The sequence below is a fragment of the Pelodiscus sinensis genome, chromosome 3 (assembly GCF_052426305.1).
Source record: "Pelodiscus sinensis isolate ZL-2025 chromosome 3, ASM5242630v1, whole genome shotgun sequence".
NCBI classification, from domain to species: Eukaryota; Metazoa; Chordata; order Testudines; family Trionychidae; genus Pelodiscus; species Pelodiscus sinensis.
In genome coordinates, this window is record NC_143054.1 from 17,235,478 (window position 1) to 17,258,381 (window position 22,904).

General features: G+C 43.6%; 1 protein-coding gene across 3 annotated transcripts in view; it reads right to left on the reverse strand.

Annotated features, from left to right (window-relative positions):
• The window catches only part of KLHL29 (kelch like family member 29), a 581,254-nt gene that overhangs the window by 356,393 nt on the left and 201,957 nt on the right, over positions 1-22,904 (reverse strand). For all 3 annotated transcript variants that reach the window (XM_089777034.1, XM_075923421.2, XM_075923423.2), the window contains one exon: positions 9,674-9,979. In XM_089777034.1, coding sequence (XP_089633160.1) covers positions 9,674-9,934 — 261 coding nt within the window. In that variant the 5' untranslated portion in view covers positions 9,935-9,979. The remainder of the gene's footprint in view (positions 1-9,673; positions 9,980-22,904) is intronic.

The following is a 22,904-nucleotide window of genomic DNA, read 5'->3' on the forward strand; positions in this document are numbered from 1 at the left end:
GCCCACGTCCACAGAGCCAGTTACCTCATCATAGAAGCTAATCAGATCGGACAGGCATAACTTTCCCTTTGTGAATCCATGCTGACTATTCCTAATCACTTTCCTCTCTTCCAAGTGCCTCAAAATGGATTCCTTAAGGATCCCTTCCATGATTTTTCCAGGAACCGAGGTAAGACTGACCGGCCTATAGTTCCCTGGATTGTCCTTCTTCCCTTTTTTGAAGATGGGCACTACATTTGCCTTTTTCCAGTCATCCAGGATTTCTCCCAATCTCCATGACTTTTCAAAGATAATAGCCAAAGGCTCCTCAATGACATTTGCCAACTCCCTCAGTACCCTCGGATGCATTAAGTCCGGACCCATCTCCTCTGGGAGAGAGGACAAATGGCAGTTTCTGGTCTCCCCAGCATCTCCTTTGGGGAGCAGTAGTTTCTGGCCCTCAACCAGTGGGGGAATGCTGGCTGTGGTTCCTGGTCAACACCCCTGGTTGGAAGTGGGGTGGCTGCCAGGCAGTGATTTGCGGCCCCTCAGCATGTCATGAAATGAGTGGGGGCCACTGGGCCAGGGTTTACAGCCCCTTGGCATGTCCTGGTGGGTGAAGGTTTGTGGCCCCGTTATGGGGTCGCAGCCCCCCCCCCCCGCGCTCGCTAGGGGTTAGTCTGGCCCAGTGGCCCAGTCTATACTGTTCCCTGTCTCAATGGCCAAGTCTATAACTCCCGCCAACCTGAGGTAAATGTGGCCCAGTGGCCGAGTCTACAACTCCCCCGGTCTGGGGCAAATCGGCCCAATGGCCAAGCCTATAATGCCCTTGGTATGGGGTAAATCTGGCCCAGCAGCCGTGTCTATAACTCCCCCAGTTTGGGGTAAGTCTACCCAAGTGTCCAAGTCTATAATACAAAAAAATGGCTCCTCTCTCTGGGACGCAAAGGTAGGGGGGCTTGGGCCCTCCCAACCCACAGCCCTATCATCAGTGGGTGGTTCCCACCACTGTCTCGGCTGCTTCCTACCCCGTCTGCTGGCTGGCCCTGTCTCCACCTGGGCTGGCAAACACTGCTGTGCTGGCAGCTGTGGTTAGTGCGGCAGTTGCGGCTGGTGCGGCTATTGTAGCTGGCGCGGGGGTGGCAGTCAGCGTTGGGGCAGTGGACCGTGGCTGGTGCGGCGGCTCCAGCTGATGCAGTAGCGGCTGCGACAGCAGCTCCTGCTGGTTCAGCAGGGGCAGTTGCTCCTGGGCTCTGGCAGGAGCTCCTTCCCCTTCGGTGGTCAGCCCTGACTGAACGGCTCCACCAGCCTTTATACTGACATGGCAACTGGAGCATGCCCAGCAGGGACTCAGGGGAGGGGCCTTTTCAGGCCAGCAAGCCTAGTTAAGCCCTCAAATGCCAGGGCGGAGTTAGTAAACCCCGTGACACACCCCCTTTCATGTCCTGGGGAAGGGCTGAAGCTGGGGCTAGGGCTGCTTGGTGGCTGCCCTGTTCCCAGGGCAGGCTGTGTGACAGGCAGCTCCCGGAGCTGAAGCCAGTCTGTGGTGCGGCTCCTCCAGTGGCCAGGGCTGGGGTACACTTCCATTTCTAGTATGATATGAACATTTCAGACAACAAGCTGTATACAGCTGTACTATACACCCAAATGTAAGTACAAGATTTATATTCCAATTGACTTATTTTATAATTCCATGGTAAAAATGAGAAAGTAAGCAAGTTTTCAGTAACAGAGTGCTGTGATACTTCTGATGTCTGATTTGTAAGCAAGTGGTTTTAAGTGGGGTAAACTTGGGATAGGCAAGATAAATCAGACTCCTGAAAGGGGGACAGTACTCTGCAAAGGTTGAGAGTCCCTGGACTAGATGACCTTCATGGTCCCTTCTACCCTATGATTCTCAATGATTCTGTATACAGTAAAAAAGCCAGCAGGTGACAGACTGAAGAGTGAGAACATTACCAGTGGGGGATGGGGAACTAAATTTTTTGATTTTGGACGTAAAAGAAAACCAATGTGTCAACATTTTACCTCCACAACATTTTAACTTATTTCCTTTTACAATGCGTTCTCCAATCACTCTGAATTATTTCTCCTTTAAAATAAGAACCCCTCCCGCATTTCTTGCTCTTTTGTTTTATTTAACATGGTGGAAATGAAGGTGTTTTTCTCTCTGCATTTTCAGTCCGACTTTCCAGAGAGGTTAAAAAATGTTTCACTCTTCCCTCCCATATTTCCTCTAAGCCTAACCACACTGGAATCAAAACTCTGCTAGCATCAACACACAAGCCTTAAATCTTATGGGAGCACTATAAACACAGAAGTCTAGGCTCTCATTTCAGTTACTCCCTGGTAAGCCCAGAGTAACTACACTAAAACGTATACAGTTACCCGTGGTTATGCTGAACAAAATCCTATCAGAATTTGAGCCTGACTTTTTTAATACCCATTGTCATAGGTTTAACCTTGAAACTAACAATTCATTAAGTATGCGGGGGCTTAGGAAGCAATTCATGTTTCTGGAAAAGAGTTCTTTAAATTAATGCTGAACAAAAAATTTATTAAAAAAAATCAGACAGTGCTTGACATTGTGTAGATCCTATTGACGTATCAATCTTTTCAGGCAGTTAAAAATAATATCTGGATGATAAAAGTAAATGTTCTATAACGAAAAAATCTCTTGCAAATAAAATTTCAAATTACAGCCCATGACAACACTTCCAAATTGCAGCTGTGATGTAGAAGCTTTGATGGAGTCAATGGTACAAAGAACACAGAAAATAATTTGCAGAAGCAACAGAGATGAGAGGTGCTGCTAATGTAAACAGATAACATGGCTGGAATATTGTATGGCACCTTTATTGGGATTCTAGAGCTTTTCACTGCCAATACCTTAAGTAATGCTGCAGTTTTATGCGGACTTCCTTGACAGTAAATAAATTCATGGGAGAAAAAACTAAGGTAAATAATCATACCCGATGGGACTAAGCGTGTGTCAAAATGAAACTGCACATTACCCTTTAATGCTAGGAGTCGCCCATTCTCTCGGGCTGAACACAGCAGCAGTTAAAAGACACCAAATGCAGAAAGTATGCCACAACTGGCATACTCTGACATCCCCAGGTGGAAGCTCTGTTGTACAGTGTCTTGCATGAAGGACTGAGAGTCAAGAGACCTAAGTTGACAGAAAGCGGGGAATGCATGCTCAATGAACTTCAGCAAAATCCCAATCTCTCTGTGCCTCAGTTTCTCTACTGTTACATGGGGATTACAATGTTAACATACCGCCCAGGGGATCTGAGGTTAAAACAATATTTGTAAAATGTTTTCAGAACCTCAGAAGAAAAGAGCTATAGTAACCCAAAGTACTTTTTTCGTTTTTGTTTAGAACAAATGGGGGAAAAAAATCACATTTTCTTTTAAATAGCCCAGGCCAAACATGCAGTTCTTCAAAATAATACTAGACAATTAAGTGTTTGTGGAAAGGCATTTCACTTGCAGTTAGCAACTTACTGGCAGTCCTGAGAGTAATATTAAACACTAAAGATTTGCATCATATTTTTAGCACCATAGTATGTTTTGTCTGTGATATGAAACACACATACTTTAGGGGCCACCTTCTAGGACAGGAGTGGGCAATAATTCTTAATGGGGGGGGGTCACTCCAAGTGTGTCAAGGGCCACACTTCTATGGAGGGGGTGTAGGGTCTGAGACAGAGGTTGGGTGCAGAAAGGAGCTTGGGGACCAGAGTGCAGGAGAGACTGTGGGGTCTGAGAGGGAGTTTGGGTGAAGGACGGAATTGTGGTCTGGGGCAGAGGCTTGGCGTGCAGTATCAGGAGGGGGGTAAGGGTGAAAAGGTATTCTCAACTGGGGGAGGGACTCTTGGAGGGGAGTGCAGGATCTGGGAGGGAGTTGTGACCTGGAAGAAGGGGGTGCAGAGGGTTTGGGTGGTAACCTGGGGCAGGGGAATAGGGTGGAGGATGAGGGAGAGGGTATGGTGTAGGAGAGGATTCTGGCCTGGGGGGTGTAGGAGGGGATACAAGGTCTGGAAGGGAATTGTGACTTGGGAGAAGAGGAGAAAGGGGGAGCAGAGGATTTGGGTGATTACCTGGGGCAGGTAGTTGGGGGGGGGGGGGAGTGTGTGGGGTATCAGAGGCAGGCTCTGGCTGGGAGATGCTCACCTAGGTGGCCCCCAGCAAGCAGCCCTGCAGGAACCTGAGGTAGGCTCCCTGCCTCTCTGCAGGAGTCTCAGTCGTTCGGCTACTCCATGTGGGTCTGCTCCACTCATAGCAGGGGGAATGAGGGGAAGGCGTCACACACTGCCCCTGCCCCCAGAAACATTTCTCAGCTCCTACTGGCTGGAAACTGTCCAGTGGGAGCAGAGAGATTTTGCTGGGGGACAGGAGAAACGTGCAAAGCCTCTCTTCCCTCCCCAGCCATCCAGAGTGGAGAGCAGCCTCCTGTTTAAAGTGTGAGCTGCTCTCTGCCTAAGGATCCCAGCGAGGCAGCCATGGACCGGATCTCATGGATTGGCAGGTCAGAACCAGCCCACTGGCAGCCTCTTGCCCACCCCTGTTCTAGGAGCACAGGAGCTGCCATAATGAATCAGACCTGTATAATGAATTATTCTGTTTCCACCAATTGTGATAGCATTAGGGTAGAGGACTACAGGAGAATAGTTGAAAGGAAATATATTAGCTCCAGACTAAATAAGTCTTTATTCCCAGGATAAACTAGCAAGGGCTAACCCGGACCCAGCATGAACCTACTAGAATCAATCAAAGCAATCAGGCCAATTAAAACACCTTGAACCAATTAAGAATGGGAAGTGACTGTTTAGGAAGGAGTACGGCAGAAAGTGATCTTGGGGTTATAGTGGACCACAAGCTGAATATGAGTCAGCAGTGTGATGCTGTTGCAAAAAAACCACACATGATTTTCGGATGCATTAACAGGGGTGTTGTGAGCAAGACACGAGAAGTCATTCTTCCGCTCTACTCTGCGCTGGTTAGGCCTCAGTTGGAGTATTGTGTCCAGTTCCGGGCACCACATTTCAAGAAAGATGTGGAGAAATTGGAGAGGGTCCAGAGAAGAGCAACAAGAATGATTAAAGGTCTAGAGAACATGACCTATGAAGGAAGGCTGAAATAATTGGGTTTATTTAGTTTAGAAAAGAGAAGATTTAGGGGGGACATGACAGCAGTTTTCAGGTATCTAAAAGGGTGTCATAAGGAGGACGGAGAAAACTTGTTCATCTTGGCCTCTGGGGATAGAACAAGAAGCAATGGGCTTAAACTGCAGCAAGGGAGTTTTAGGTTGGACTTTAGGAAAAAGTTCCTAACTGGTAGGCTATGTCTACACTGGCATGAATTTCCAAAAATGCTTTTAACGGAAAAGTTTTCCGTTAAAAGCATTTCTGGAAAAGCGAGTCTAGATTGGCAGGACACTTTTCCAGATCGGGGCTTTTTTGCGGAAAACAGCACTATGCTGTCTACACTGGCCCTTTTGGGCAAAAGTCTTTCGGAAAAGGACTTTTGCCCGAATGGGAGAAGCATAGTTTTTCCGGAAAAGCACTGATGATTTTACATGAGATCGTCAGTGCTTTTCCAGAAATTCAAGTTGCCAGTGTAGACAGCTGGAAAGTTTTTCCGGAAAAGCTGCTGATTTTTCGGAAAAACTTGCCAGTCTAGACACAGCCTCAGGGTAGTCAAACACTGGAATAAATTGGTGGAATAAACTGATTCCAGGAAGTTTGTGGAATCCCCATCTCTGGAGATATTTAAGAGTAGATTAGATAAGTGTCTATCAGGGATGGTCTAGACAGTATTTGGTCCTACCATGAGGGCAGGGGAGTGGACTCGATGACCTCTTGAGGTCCCTTCCAATCCTAGTATTCTATGATTCTATGATAAGAAGCTTCCAGATTCAAGGGAGTTAGACAAATCAAAACACCTCACAGCCAATTAAGAACCAGTTGGGCCTGGTTTAAAAAAAACTTTCCTTCTATTTGCTCAGTGTGCAAGGAAGGAGATGACGAGAGAAAGTGTTGCAGAAAGTCTGGGAGGAGAAAGTGCAAGTGGATACCAGGAGGAAGGACTTGTGGTAAGGAAGGTGCTGGAGAAAGCTGTGGAGAACTGGCCTAGGGATTCGTAGCTGCCATGCAGCTGTTACCAGAAACATTACAGATAGCTGCTATTACAGGTTCCCTGGGCTGGAACCTGGGAGTAGAGTGCAGGCTCGGGTTCTCCCCACCACCTACTCCCCATTCCACTACTGGAAAGAGACTGTCTAAGGGATTGTCCTAACCTGTACCACTTAGAGGGACAAGAGAGACTATGAAGTTTGGTTTCCCTTTTTTTCCCCCCCATGCTGGCCAGTGATGAGAGCAGCTCAACAAACAGCAAGCTTTAGACAAATTGAGGGCTGCTGTGAGCCTCTGAGACAAGTAATCCGCCTGAAATCATGGGACCCACCAAGGTTGAGGAGGAATCTTGTCACACAATGTAGAACACTGATGCTTCAGTAGAAGGTGCAAGAAACCTCTCACCAGACAGATGCAGGATGACCTACATTCCATGAACATCTCACTGCACCCCTAATAATGAGAAATTGGCTTAAGCCCCAAAACAGAAAGTTTTATATCCCCTTCAGTACCCTTTTTGTTAGCATTAACTATTATATGGCTATTCTTGTTATAATCTTGTCTGAGCAGACTAGATATTCTAAAGGGCCCTTCTGGATTTAAAATGTATACATCTTTGAACTCTGGGTCTCAATAACAGCCTGGTACAGTGAGTTCCACAATTTTACATGTTATGAGGAATTATATTTCCTTTTATCCACTCTGTATTTGTCACCTAGGATTTCAATTAATAAAAGAATAAAATAATGTACAAATTATTTAATAGCAGTCAACAAGATTTTATGGAAAATAAGTCTTGCCAAACAAACCTGATATAATTCTCTGATGAGATTACAAGTTTGGTTGTTAAAGTAACTGCAAAGCTGTAATATATTTAGACATCTGTAAGGCACTTGACATAGTATCGGATGACATTGTGAACTAAAAAAATACCAGTATGCAGTATCAATAAAGCACATGTTAATTGGATTAAATCTGACAGATCTCAAAGAGTAGTTGTCAGTGGAGAATCATCATTGAATGGAGGTGTTTCCAGTGGGGTTCTGAAAAGATCAGTATTATGCCTGAAGCTATTCAACACTTTCATCAAGGGTCTGATAGTAAATATAAGACCATCACTGAAAACTGAAGCCAGATACATTCAAAGTAGAGTGAGACACACATTTTTAATAGGGAGGGTCATTAAACAATGGAACAAAGTAGGAAGGGAGCCAGTGAATTCTCGCTTCAAATTAAGATCTTTCTGGAAGATACACATTAGTCAAATACAAGTTATTGGGCTCAATTCTGGTTAAGAATTTGACATATATCTGTTTTTTATATCTGTGACTGTGAATTCTTCTCGCTTATGGTTATCCATTTACATGGATTTAAATGTTTATGGTTAACCATCAGCTAGATAGTCAATGGTTGGAGGCAACTCATCAGTTTAGGAAACTACTTATCATCTGAGCTGAACCATAATTGTAAATCTGCAGACTGAGAGATAAAGAGCACACTTTTTTTCCTTTATAGAATTTTCTCATGTAATTTGTTGGAAGTTTCCTAGGCAACATTCCCTTAAATCAACTATTCAGATTCCTCACACACTGCTGCTTCAAAGTTCTTTTCCCCTCAATCCACATGGCTTTAGTTGTCAGTATTGCTCAGGGAACCCTCAGGAACAGAGGCTAAGTTTACACTGGTGCTTTATTGAGCTGTAACTTTCTGGCTCAGGGGTGTGAAAAAACTTCCCCCACCAGAGCGCAGCAAGTTACAGCTCTGTCAAGTGCCAGTGTAAACTGGGCTACAGTGCTGGGAGCCATATTCCCAGCACAGTTAACTACTCCCCTTGCAGAGGTGGTTCACCTGCAGCACTGATAGCTCTCAACCAGCATTCCTGCCATGGCCACACTGCTGTGGCAGCACTTTATACTTTATAGCGTAGACAAAGTTAGAGGAGGGAGTGGGGACACTAGGACATTTTACACATGAACTCAATGGGAGACCACACAGGAAATAGCAGCTTTCCTGGTAAAAATTATTCTAGATTATCTGTATATTGTCTTGTTTCTTCCCATTGATCTAGTGATGTCAAAATCACTCTGACCAACTGATCTAGGAAATTGTCTAATAAGATCATTTAGAAAATATTTCGCATTTAATATATGACTACATTGCCCTTAAAGTGCTGATCATTCTCTCCCTCCCCTGAAAAGCAAACACTTTCCTATCATGGCTCAGCCTCAAAGGGCTATTAAACATCTGCAGCAAAGGCTGATCAACCCCAGCCAACAGCTGGGCTCTAAGCAGTACAGAGGTGATGATAAATGAAACCACTGTGTTGGCTTCAAAACTTTCTTTATAATTGTCTCCAGACAAAGCATGACCAAAATGCATCTATTGTGGCAGATATCTGGGGAAATCCCATATTGTTTCACTGGGAACTTACTGCCTGTTGTCAAATAAAAATAAACGGAAAACACTATGGAACATTTTAAAAAACATTCACTTCGTAAACTTTGGCCCAATGTTTGCTTCTGCAGCATTGACCTTGTTTTTCTACTGTGTAAAAAAAAAAAATCAATATGGTATGGTATTGCAGTAAAATTTCAGCTTGTTCTTGGCTTCCTTTAAATAACTTTATTGTCTTCTTTTCCCCTGTCTGCGTCTGTTGTATTTGGCACTTGCATTTATTAACATGAAACTAAGTTGAAAGAAAAAAATTAAACATTAGAGAAAGAAAAACAGCATGGCATCTGGCTTGCTCTGCTAATGCCAGGGATACCTTTGCAATTCACCAGAGTTTTCCATCCACCCGCCCTTCAGGTTTCCTAATCATTTTTGTATGCAGGAAGGCAACAAACAACTTTCACTGATTAAAAATTTCTGCTTTGTAGACGTAAGAGGAGCTATAGTTTAAAAGAAAACACCCCCTCCCCAAAAGTAATCCAATTCTAGCCAGTAGAATAAATCAATAAAAAACACTAGTGATTGTATTTCATTGCTGTTTAACATTTTCTTGCTTCTTAAAATGTATTTATGTATAAACCAGAGAGCCTTGTCGCAACTGTGGAGTCTCACTATTCCCATTACTACGTTGCAAATGGCAACTCTGGAAGACTTATACAAAAGGGCCATGCAATAAAAAAACAAAAATTCCAAAAATATATGCATTTGGTCACTTTCTGCTCTCTGTGACATAAAATTAGACCCACAGAAAAACAATAGGTCCATCTGTAACACTCCTTGGGCATTTAGACAAACTAAGTTGCCCGTTCCTAAGAACAAAATCATGAAGAAGTGCTTAAATAAAAGCACAGAACTCCTGCTGTGCTATAGGACACTGATTGCTCTCTGTGTTTAGTAATGGAAGACAGTTGGAAATCAACAACCTCTTGAAGTACAGCTTATTACACAAACAGCACATGTGATGTTGAACAAAAGGAAAAAGGCAAATAGCCATTGGACTTCTTATTCCCACATCATACTCAAGGGGCTTCTGAAGGGGACAAGTGGTGTCCCGTCGGTAGTCCGGTGAAACTCATCATTACTGAAAACAAATAAATTCTTACTTTGGTAGTTGAAGCTGCAGATGAGTTAGCTACAAGGCTCGTTATCACGTCACTGTTCACTGTGGTGCAAGCAGCTGTGGCTGGAGTAGGTAATCGAGAGGGAACAATTGGCAAAGGCAACAGCCCAGGTCTGTTGTTGCAGTTGCTGCTTGCTGTACTGTTGCAGTTACTGCTGTTCACATGATTCCCATTGGAGCTCCATTCTCGGCGATCCCACCCAGTGCGATAATCTCTTTCAAACCGGCTGTGGTGCCGTGACATCTCGGTTGAGTGCGGCTTCTTCTCTAAGGTAACTCGAGAGCTCACCTGAAATATTAAAAGTAAAGAGAGGTTATGAAGTAGGCTCAAAGGAAAACTGCTACTCAATCATTTGGGCCTGTCCCCACCACTGGTCCTGCCCCCCCACCATTTTGAATATCAGCTGAAATTGTTTCTTATCCTTGCCAATGAAACTTCAGGAGAGGGGATTACATCCGTAGCAATCTTAATTAAAAATTGAAATGATGGAGGAAGGATACTGACTGAGCAAGTGGTGGAAAGAATAGTCATTCAGTTTCCAGAAAATTCCACACACCCACATTTTCTAGCAACATGTCAAGGGACAATACACAAAGAATGAAATGCCAAGTTAAAAGTAATTAATCATCCAACCTCTCCAACAGATTTCTAGCAGCCTCCCAAAGATGTCCTTTTGAAAATTAAACCTTTCATAGGTCTTGCACCAAAGAAATGTCCACCCTGCCAGTTCCAATGAGGTAAAGATGAAAAGAAAGCCTTTCTATTCATCATTGTTCATGCCACTCTCATTTATTTTAACACACAGAGACTCACAGATCCATTCATAGAGTTTAGTCCAGAAGTGATCATTAGTTCACCAGTCTGACTTCCTGTAAATCATAGCCCATGAAATTTCATCCATTTACCCCTTTAGTAAGCCCATTCATGTATGTCTGATGAAAACATATCTTCCAGAAAGGCATCCAGACTTGATTGAAGGACATCTCCACCAAAGATGGAGAATCCACCACGTCCCTCGGTAGTTTGTTCTAGTGGTTTATCACCCTTATGATAGAAATCTTAGCCTTATTTTCAATTTGAGTTTGTCTAGCGATAGCTTATAAAGTTTTTTCTGGTTACAGTAAAGCGTCAGGGCATGTCTACACTATGGAAAAGATTGACCCTCTGGAAGTCAGTCTTCTAGCCTAAATTGAACACTCAGGGAAGCCCCCACTGGCATCCTGTACTCTTCATTCTGTGAGTACAGGAGTAAGGGAGAAGTAAGAGAAGCCGAGGAGTAAGGGAAGCCAACGGAAGCATGTGCTCCTGTTGGCCTCCCGCAGCGTAGATACTGCAGCAGCTCGCCTTGAGGTAAAACAAATCCAGCTGGATGATGTACCTTAATCCAACCCGTCTGGTTTAGTGTAGACCTAGGCTCACAGTCACAAATATCAGAGTTACAAAATGACTGTAGAGCTGGATTTACAACCAGACACTAGGCACATACCTAGGAAATTCTGGCTTTCTAGGGGTGCCTTGCTAAAGCTATGTGCAAAACAGAGGTCAGCTACAGGCACAGAAGGAGGGGGGATTGAAGATGCAGTGTTGAGGGGTGCAGAAAGTGTAAATCCAGCCCTGAGTGACTGATTGACCACACAATCCTTTTTTTCTAGAGGTATAACCTTGCATTTCTCTGTATAATGTTTGAATGGAACCAGTTTACTAAGCAATCCAGATTACTCTGTATGACTGTCCTGCACTTATAATTATTTACTACTCTGCCAATCTTTGTGTCATCTGGAAATTATACCAGCAGGGAGCAAAGTCATATTGGAAATTATACCAGCACAGGGAATCATGAACTTCTGAGTTCTAATCCCTGTTCTGACAGTTTCACACTAGCTGATGTGATGGGGTGTTCCAACCCTGCACTGGCCTAGCAAGGATTAACCATGCATGTTGGGTCCAGAAGGCAGTACTTCCAGAAACTTGCTGGATATGCCACCGTTGGAAGTTGTTTATAAAGAGGCAGCTCAGCTCAGTCGGGGCTGATTGTGGAGAAGAATGGATGCACGTTGCTGACTCATGCCAGGGAGCCAGCAGAGTGCCAGACTGTGGAGGCTGAAGGTGCTGAATCCACAGCTTGACCCCAGTCGACTGCTGAGGTGAGGGAGGTGGCAGGGCACTGTCCCAAAGGAAATGCAGATTCTGGACGCAAAGGTAGGATGTGGCCCAGGAAAAGTGCTTATTGAGAGAGGAACCTGAACCTGAAGACAGAACTGCTGGTTTCACAGGGCCATGGGGTTGGGCTCAATGGAGTAGGATGCGCCCAAGCCCCTCTATCCCTTTCAATGTCTATCAGTAGGCCCCACTGCTAGAGGACTACGGCAGCTACATAGACACCAGCCACGAGGCCTCACTACCCTGAGGAGCAAAATACAGGACTATATAGCACTTTAAAGACTAACAAGATGGTTTATTGGATGATGAGCTTTCGTGGGCCAGACCCACTTCCTCAGATCAAGTAGTGGAAGAAAATAGTCACAATCATATATACCAAAGGATACAATTAAAAAAAATGAACACATATGAAAAGGACAAATCACGTTTCAGAACAGGACTGAGCAAGTGGTGGAAAGAATAGTCATTCAGTTTCCAGAAAATTCCACACACCCACATTTTCTAGCAACATGTCAAGGGACAATACACAAAGAATGAAATGCCAAGTTAAAAGTAAACTAAAAAGGGGGTGCGGGGGGGGGGGGGGGAAGGAAGGAAGGTAAGTGTCTGTGAATTAATTATATTAGAGATGGGGAGAGTTAGATGTCTGTGAGCTAATGGTATTAGAGGTGATAATTGGGGAAGCTATCTTGGTAATGGGTAAGATAGTTAGAGTCTTTGTTCATTCCTTCTCGGAGAGTGTCATGAATGACAGTTCAGAGGATTGACAGTTCAGAGGATTAACATGAATGACAGTTCAGAGGATTCCCTTTCAAGTGCAGATGTAAAAGGTCTTTGTAGCAGAATGCAGGTGGTTAAGTCATTGAGAGAGTGTCCTTTCTGGTTGAAATGGCAAGAAACTGTTTTTTCTTTGTGATCTTGTCTGATATCTGTTTTGTGGGCATTAATCCTTTGGCGAAGTGTCTGAGATGTTTGTCCAATGTACATAGCAGACGGACACTTTCGGCACATGATAGCATAAATTATATTTCTGGATGCGCAGGAATATGTGTTCTTGATCTTATAACTCACTTGGTTAGGTCCAATAATGGTATCAGCAGAATGAATATGTGGACAAAGCTGGCAACGGGGTTTGTTGCAAGGGAAGGTACCAGGGTTGGTATTAGTGTGGTATGTCCTGTGGTTGTTGGCAAGAATCATCTTGAGGTTAGGTGGTTGTCTATAGGAGACTATGGGTCTGTCTCCCAGAGCCTCTTGGAGCTTTGTATCCTGTTCCAGTATAGGCTGTAGTTTATTGATAATGTGTTGGACAGGTTTAAGTTGGGGGTTGTAGCTTCAGAGACTGGCCCTCAGGCCTGGCAGCCTTGAGAGCAAAGGTAGCTCCTTAGACTCTGGTCATTAGGCCTCATGGCCCTGATAATAAGAACAGCTTTCTGATCGCTGACCACAAGGCCTCTGTGTTTAGTAAAATTGGGCATAGAGGCCCCCATAACAGTTTGTAGTTGTTGCTTAGGAACCTGTTGTACCTCTTCATCCAGGAGGTGGCATTGCTTCTCCTGGGAAGGGTTGCAGGGCAGGTTTGCCCTGAGCATGTTATACTTCAATAATAAGTAATACAGTTAAATAGCTCTTGGGGGGCAGGGGGGGATGAAGGGGTGGGCTCTCAGTAAACTAATGATTCTATGTCCTATTCAAACAGAATTTCAGGGTTTTTCTGACATGCAGATTATGAGGACGCCTCTTGATTTCTTTGAACTGACATATGGAAATGGCACACCAACTTCTGATTATGGCAAAAATTAGAGGCACATTGTCCATCAACAAGAGTGCAGTAAACAGAACATCTTTGTCTAAACAGAAAACTTTAAAACACATAGTATGTGTGTGGGGCAAAGGGGAGGGAGATTTTTTTTATAAGCAACGGTTGTCATGGCATGGAAAACTAGAACCAGACATGTAGCTTTAAGGATTAAACAATTTAAGACTTTATAGCAACTCTTACTCCATAGTCTAAATATATTTTATACACTTTAATCAAAAGGGACATTGCCAACTCCAATTTACAACTTTAAAATGTAATTGTCAAGCTGTCAAAAGAGTGGCTCACTACCGTGAGTGCCAACTTCAGGGCAGACTGTCAAGCAATAGGGCACAAATCCCCAAATTGGCTGCATATGGTACAATTAGATTTACCCACCCAAGTAAGACGTGTGAACTTCTCAAGTACTACAGAAGCCTTAACATGGAGTCACAGATAGTCCTCTTAGACTCCACAGTCTATCTAGCCATCCAGGCAAGTTTGCCTAGGTGATAGATGGTCCCTTATACCAAAATACACAACAATATTCAGGTTACTCCCAAACCTAAAGTACCAGTCCCTTCACCAAAGACCATGCTTATAACCCATCCTATACTAAGCAAATGAAAGGACCATTAACAAAGGGCTAGTCTACACTAGAATTGCTAAGGCAGCACAGCTGCACTGACTACTGTTGCAGCACTGCTAGTTCAGATGCCCATGGCCAATGAGAGATAGCTCTCCTGTTGGCATAATCAATCCACCTATAGGAGAGAAGTGGTCGATATGTCTCCTGCTGACATGCAAAATTACGGTTAGTGTAACTTACATTGTACACTGAGTGGCATTTTCAAACCCCCTTGTCAGAAGACTGAGGGTATGTCTACATTAGCCCCCTAGATCAATCTAGGGAGGCTAATGAGGGCGACCGAAATGGCAAATGAAGTGCGGGATTTAAATATCCCGCGCTTGATTTGCATGTTCCTGGCTGGTCGCCATTTTAGAAATTGTCTAGCCCGAAGTAACTACCCGCGTCTACATGCAGCAGTGAAACAGGATTCCGAAATAAAGCCCTAACTCGAATTAGCTGGTATTCCTGGTAGCCTCACTATGGCTACTCTAAATTTTTCCTCCCCAGTGCCTGCCAGGGCTCTAAATTGAGATAGCATGTCTACATTAGGGAAGCCTGCCTCGGACTAATTTTGAGGCTTCCCTGTAATGTAGACATGCTATTTCGAAATAAGCGTGTAGTGTAGACATACCCTTTCATATTACCTTCTAACATGGGATACCAATACTACAAGTAACATTAGTACATGCCGCATTCCACAAGCATTTCATAAAGTCTAAAGAGTAAACACATTCTTAAAACTAATACCTATTTTAAAAATATTAACACACAGGCAAGTCAGACTGATTTCTGGTTTGGCATTTGTCAGAGTTCAGTGCGGCTCAGTAGCCTTGGCATAAGCTGGCTCATGGCCTACCAGCATCACATTACCGTATTATTTTATACCTTCAGAGAAGTAGGCGTCTCTACCTTTTAGCCCCCAAATCTGTGCAAACCGCACATGTGTCTGGGAACAAATTTGTGGGCTCTTGTTTCAGAAGGTGGTTGGGAATCGAAAGGTCTCCACCACCTGAGCTAAAGAAGAATCTCCACAGTTGTATTAGCATTCAGGTTTATATCTTCTGTGGACCAGCTATCTAGAGGGAATGAAATCATGCCTGCATGTACACCCACACAGAGACACTATTACTAGAGCAGAATTGACATGTCACTCAGCAGAGAGCAGTGGTAAACATACACATAAGTCAACACCTACTGGTTTTTACTGCATGATCTAAGACACCAGGCACCCAGCAGTTCCACGATCAGATGATACTGACAGGTAATTACATTGTTAACTAGTAGAAGAAAGGGCTGCAAGGAACCTATGCATTAAGAAGTTTATTTAATACCCAATACCCTGATTATGAGCAAACTCCTTCCTTGCCACCACTGCCATTAAGAACATTTTATGGTGGTCTCAGTAAAAATTAAGATCAAACACTAGAAACCTCAGTTTCTGCATATGGCATTAAATGCATGCTCTAGTTTAGACATCACTTTTGGCTAAGGATAAAGATATCTGGCAGCAACAAGATGTGTAAAATGGAGACTGTGGTGATTTCTGCGTAATGCATGAGAATTCAGTTGCCAGTGCTTTTAAAATAATAAACCAATATAAAATGATCCCATAAATAGCTGCTAGGTTGGGTAAGGGGAGAGGAACTTGCTCATGAACAGGTTATTGAATTTTGAAATACGTTTATGGACCCACGGCTTGCAGGCCATTTCCCTCCCCTATTTAGTTGGTGAGGCCTGAGTGACATAATGTACCAACACACCTATGCTCATAACTCAAGCTTATCCCAGTGAAACTATGTAACGAATGGAGCACAATCATTACATCCCGCTACATGGTATTTGTCACAGCCCAGTGTAAGATCCCTTGAAAAACTGCACTGAAACGGGATTGCAAATTATTCTTGCCAGGAGCAGGGATGGCAGCAACCATTACAGTTAAGGATGTATATGCATTTCCATCCTAACTCAGTTTTCAGTAGCTCCAAAATGTTCATTTTTCAGGCTAAACATTTCCAGGCATGATCTCTTCTTAAAGAACTTTTCTTTTGTTCAGTTATTTTTAACATGTAAGCAAAAATATATCTTTCAGAGTATAAGTATGAAGAAAAAACAAAAATACCCCATTACATACAAATAACTACTATGATTTAAAAAATTATCACCAAAACACGTGTCTTTACACACATGTGTTTATATCTATCCATTCATGATATTTATACAGGATGTGGATCTGAGGCTGAAGAGGATCCTAATGGAAGCAGGTAAGAATCCACTGATTGTCCTTCATGTGGGAATAAATGATACTGATGGATTTTTGCTAGAATGCATTAAAGGCAGTCTGGGAAAGATGCTTAAAGACATGGAGGCTCAAGTGATAGGTCCATCAATACTTACTAGCCAGGATGGGTAGGAATGGTATCTAGCCTCTGTTTGTCAGAGGCTGGAAATGGATGACAGGAGAGGGATCGTGTGATGATTACCTGTTCTGTTCACTCCCTCTGGGGCATCTGGCATTGGCCACTGTTGGAAGACAGGATACTGGGCTACATGAACCTTTGGTCTGAACCAGTATCGCCATTCTTATGTGATCTTCAGTGCAATTCTACTTGTCCCAAGAGGAGGTGAATGAAGGTGAGTCAAGATGATGAAGATCAACAGATGACTCTGGGAAGGGTTCTCACAAGATGGATTTCAGTTATTCAACAACTTGTAGGGATTCACCAGCTGAGAACTGTTTGCATGGGAATGGACTCCACCTGTGTAGGGAGGGAGACAGGCATCTGGGATGGAGGTAGGCACGACTGATTAAAAGATGTTTAAAGAGGGAATTCAGGGGAGGGGACTGGGATCCCATGCCTGACTCTAATATGAAGAGGGAGGAAAATCAGCTAGAAGAGGTTACAGCAATGGAGAAAGGAACAGCAGAGGATAGAGGAACAAGATGAAAGCAAGTGCCAGTCCCACTGAAGTAACAGGTAAACGACAATGGCAGTAAAAGGAATGTGCCTAATCAGGAAAGGAATCTGGAGGAAGTCAAGCAGAAATGACTAAGATGTCTGTACATGAATGCACTGCATAACAAAATGGGGGAACCAGAATTGCTGGTGCACTAAGCAAAACCAGCTATTACAGAGATAATGGAAATGCGGTAGAATGGTAGCCATGACTGGAGTACAAGTATCGAAGGGAATGTCTGTTAAAAAGAGACAGAAAGAAAGGTAAAGGTGATGGAGTATCATTGTATAGTAATATGAGACAGACTGGGAAAGAATTAGAAGTGATGGAATGAATAAAACCAAATCTGATTCAAAATCACTTTGGGGATGAAAGGTAACAGTCTCCATTGGGATAGAGCTTGGATTCTGTTACAGGCCTATAGCTTCCAATTCAGATATTTTTCATTAAATACTATCAGGAATTGTATGATTATGGGATACTTAAACTTTCTAGCTGTAGATTTGAGAACAAATGCTGCTAATAATGCTGGAACCCAAATATTATTGGATATGATAGATAACGGATTTCTTTGCTAAATAGTCAGGGAATCAACAAGAGGGGGTGCTATTTTAGATTTAGCATTGGTAAACTGCAAGGACCTCATGGAAGATCTGGTTGTAGAGGCAACCTTGGTTTGAGTAATCATGAATTAATTCAATTTAAACTAAATGGAAGGATAAACAAAAATAGATCTGCAGCTAGGTTCCTTGATTTCAAAAGGGCAAACTTTAAAATATTAAAGGAATTAGTAAGAAAAATATACTGAACTGAAGAACTCAAGTATCTGAATGTGGAGGAACTTGGAATTACATTAAGTCCAAATTGCAGAAACTATCGGAACCCCACATCTCAAGCAAGAGGAAAAATTTGTAGGGAAAGGTTGCAGAGCAAACTGGATGAACAAGTATCTCAAACAGGTTACTGAGAGAAAGCAGAAAGCCTGCAAAGAATGGAAGCAGGAATGGATCAGCAAGGAAAGCTACCCTCGGGAGGTCAGAAAGTATAGGGAAAAAGAAAGAACGGGACCTTGCAAAGGAAATGAAAATAATCAGTAAAAGATTCTTAAGCCATAAAAATAAAAAAGAAATCAAAGAAAGAAATGGGACCACTAAACACAGAGGATGGAGTGGAGTTTAAAGATAATCTAGCTCAGGGGTGGGCAATAATTTTGATGGGGGGGAGGGCACTCCAAGATTTTGGAAAGTGATCGAGGGCCACATTCTTCCATGATATTATTGGAGAAGATGCAGGGTCTAGACTAGAGGTTGGGTGTAAAAGGGAGCAAGGGATTAGGGCGCAGGAGGGAGAGTGGGGTCTGGGAGGAAGTTTGGGTGAAGAAGACAGTTGTGATGTAGGGCAGAGGATTGGAGTTCAGGGTTTTGGAATGTGACCTAGGGAAGGAGGGGACTGTGATCTAGGACAGGGGACTGGGGTTTGGTTTGTGACCTAGGGTAGGAGGGGATTGTGATCTGGGACAGGGGATTGGGGTGCCAGATCTGGGAGGGGGCATGTGTGCAGGAGGAGCAGAGGGTTTGGATATGTTGAGTGGAGGGGCAAAGGGCTGGGGAAGGGAAGGGTTGCGGTGCCAGAGGCAGGCTCTGGTCAGGAGACTTACCAGTCAGCAGCCCAACCAGTCTGCCTGCAGAGCTTAAAACATTTCTCAGCCAACCAGCCTGCCTGCCCCACGCCTGCAGAGCCATGTGCTTGTGTGACTGACTGAGCTGGAGGGGAGAGGGACGTGGTGCTTTGTGTAGTGCCTGTTATTCAAACGGGGAGCTCTCATTGGTCAGATTCTGACTAGAAACCAATGAGATTGTGTTAGGAACATGCGCAGCGCCTGAAGCCTTGTTCCATCCCCTCCAGGATCACAGTTTTGAGAGAGAAATGGCCCAGCAGCCACTTTTCTAAGCAGTGTGCGGAATATGCAGGGGAGCCTGCCTGGGACTCCCTGCTGCTTCTGCGAGCCAGATCCGGTGACTTGGCAGGCCGGATTCGCTCGTGGGCCATATTTTGCTCAGGCCTGATCTAGCTCAACATCTAAATTAATCCTTTGCCTCTGCTTTAATCAGAGTAAGAAGCAACTTGCGAGCAATTGCAAGGTGGCTTATGGGAACAAGGATACGGATACAGGAATCATCATATCGGAGATAGAAGCCAAATTCAAACAGCTTAATGGGACCAAATCGGGGAGCCCAGATAACCTCCATCCAACTACATTAAACGAACTGGCGCATGAAATGGAAAGCACAATAGCAGGGCTGTTGAAAGAATCTATAAAGCTGGGAGTCTTCCCCAGTGACTGCAGAACTGCAAATATAATGCCTAATTTTAGAAAGGGGAAAAAAGACATTCCAGAAGTGACAGTCCCTCCCATTACATTGGCCTCAATTGATCCTAAAACAAATCTTGAAAGAGAGAGAGTAATTAAAGACATTGAGGCAAACAGTAATTGGGATAAAATGCAACTTTGTTTTACAAATAGCAGATTGTGCCAGTCCATCCCGATCTCTTTCTTTTAGAAGATAATTGATGTGTGTGGGGAAGAGGGGGGAGGAAAGGGGGCTCACAGAATGAGAAGATAACTGATATGTGGGGGGCACCCCCACAATCCTGGCCTATTGCCTGAGATCCTGACTGCTGGCCAACCCTGGCAACCCTACATGCTTGGGACCCAGCTGCTAATCCCATGGGCCTTGGGCTCTGCTGCCAGCCCTTGCATGCCAGGATCCCGGCTGCCAGCCTCATACACCCGGGGCTCTCCTGCTGGCCCCATGGGTCTTGCATTTGCTGCCGGCCCAGCATGCCTAGGTTTCTCCTGAGAGCCCCAAATGCTGGGATCCCAGCTGCAGGCTCAGGGTGCCCAGAGTTCCCTGAGCAATCTCATGTGCTGGGGTCCTGAATGCCAGCCTGGTGTGCCAGGGTTTTGCTCTCAGCCTCAACTTTGGGCCAGAGAGTAAAGGGCAGGGTTAAGGCTTTTGGATCAGAACCCCTCTTTCCCCGCAACCACGTGGCCACTTTCTTACCAGTACACTACTGACTTTCGCCTTTAGTCTCATTACTTTGACCTCAATTTTATGAAAGATCCTAAAACAAAATCTTGAAAGAGAGAGTAATTAGAATCATAGAATACTAGACCTGGAAGGGACATCAAGAGATCATCACTTCCAGTCCCCTGCCCTCACGGCAGGACCAAGTACTATCTAGATCATTCCTGAGAGTTGTCTATCCAACCTGCTCTTAAATCTCTCCAGTGATGGAGATTTCACAACCTTCCTACACAATTTATTCCAGTGTTTAACCACCCTGACATTTAGGGAAGCTTTTCCTAATGTCCAACATAAACTTCCCTTGCTGCAGTTTAAGCCCATTGCTTCTTGACCTATTATCAGAGGCCAAAGAGAACAATTTTTTTCCCTCCTCCTTGTAATACTCTTTTAAATACTGCTATCTCAGTCTTCTCTTTCCTAAACTAAACAAGCCCAATTCTTTCGGTCTTCCCTCACAGATCATGTTTTCTAGACCTTTAATAATTTGTGTCATTCTTCTCTGGACCTATTCCAGTTTCTTCACATCTTACTTGAAATGTGGTGCTCAGAAGCAAATGCAATACTTCAACTGAAGCCTAAACAGACCAGAGTAGAGAAGAAGAATTACTTTTTGTGTCTTGCTCACAACACTCCTGTTAATGCATCCCAGAATCATGTTTGCTTTTTTTTTTTTTGTGCAACAGCATCACACTGTTGACTCATAGTTAGCTTGTGGACCACTATAACCCCTACATTCCTTTCTGCAGTACTCCTTCCTAGACAATCGCTTTCCATTCTGTGTGTGAGAAACTGAATGTTCCTTCCTAAGTGTAGTACTTTACATTTGTCCTTATTGAACATAGAGGTAAAACTAATTGGAATAAAATAAAATGTGATTTTACAAATAGTAGATTGTCAGACCATCCTGATCTCTTTTTTGGAGAAGATAACTGATTTTTTAGACAAAGGAAAAACATTAAATCTAATCAACCTGGATTTCAATAAAGCATATGATACAGCTCCACAGGAAATTATTCATTAAACTGGAGAAGGAGATGATTAGTATGAAAACTGAAAAGTGGGTAAGGAACCGGCTGAAGGGGAAACATTCAAGAATGTTTGCTATCAACTGGGGATGCATCAGCTGTAAACAACAGAGGAGGAAGATGTGGGTATACTGGTCAACCACAGGATAACTACAGACTACCAGTGTAACTTGGCTATTAAAAAGGCTAATGCAATCATTGGATGCAACAGGCAAGGTATTTCTATTAGAGAAAAGGAAGTGTTATTACCATTACAGTAGGCACTGGTGAGATAGCATCTGGAATACTGTGTGCAATTCTTATCTCTCATATTGAAGGAAGATTAATTCAAACTGGAATAGATACGGCAAACGGCTAAAAGATGATCAGAGGAATGGCAAACCTACTTTACAAGAAAAGACTTAAAGAGCTTGATTTCTTTACTTTAACAAAATAAAGGCTGAAGGGAGATATGTTTGTTCTCTATAAATACATCAGATGGATCAACAACAGGGAGGGAGAAAAGTAATGTAAAGGCCACAGCTGACAAGAACAGACGTATATATACATAAGTTTGGGCTTGAAGTTAGGCAAAGTTTTCTACCTCTAAAGGAGTGGGAATAGATCACTTGTTGGTTTAAACTAAATGCTGGATTTAATTTTAAAACAAAATTTTAGGATTTCAATAATTCAGCCAGAGGTTATGGACCTATTACAAGAGTGGATCAGTAAGGTTCTGTGGTCTTCAACATGCCTGGGGCCAGGCTAGATGGTCATGATTATCCCTTGTAATCTTAAAATGGATGGTGCCTCTAATGTGTTTCTCTGTACAACACCCCATCAGATTGAGATGTTATCCCCATTTTATAGAGGAAGAACTATGACACAGAAAGCATAAATAACTTGCTCAAGGCCAGGAGTAACCCAAACACTATCTACGTGTGGTGTACTGTCATGTAGTGGCAATTGGCCCACTTACAGAGAGAAAGAATGAGTTTACTCTACAGCCTTAGTTGGGAGGCAGCTATAAAGCTCAAGCTGTAGAGGCTCAGGCACAAAGCTCTAGAGGTCCCAGGTTTGGTTCTGCCTGTTGCTACTCCAAAATCAGGAATTCTGTTGGAGAGGAAATCACACCTTGCACAGATGAAGCTCATTCCTCATTGGTTTAATGAGCTGTGCAGCACACAGCTTTGTGAAGGTCTACAATCAACAAGTCAGCTTTCTACACATAAGATGCAATCAGTTCTGTAGATTAGAGTACCTCCAATCTTAACTAGACAGGGCAACCTTGCTCCTGTTTGTCACAGACAATTAAAAGTTGTGTGTATTCATAAGTGCACAGCCAGTGTGAGGAACACATACTTTGTGGGAGAATGACCCAGCAGTTATTGGATGAAATGATAAATTCAATGGCAGAACGATTAAGCTGGGGTTCCGGGGGTGTTGTAGAAGGTAACAGGGTAAAGAAGAAAGATGTGGCCACCAGAATGGCCTAAAAATCCTCTGACAAGCTGAAATCTGATTTACAGATATGGAAGAGGGAGCAACCCACCAGTTTATACCAATGTCCACTAAA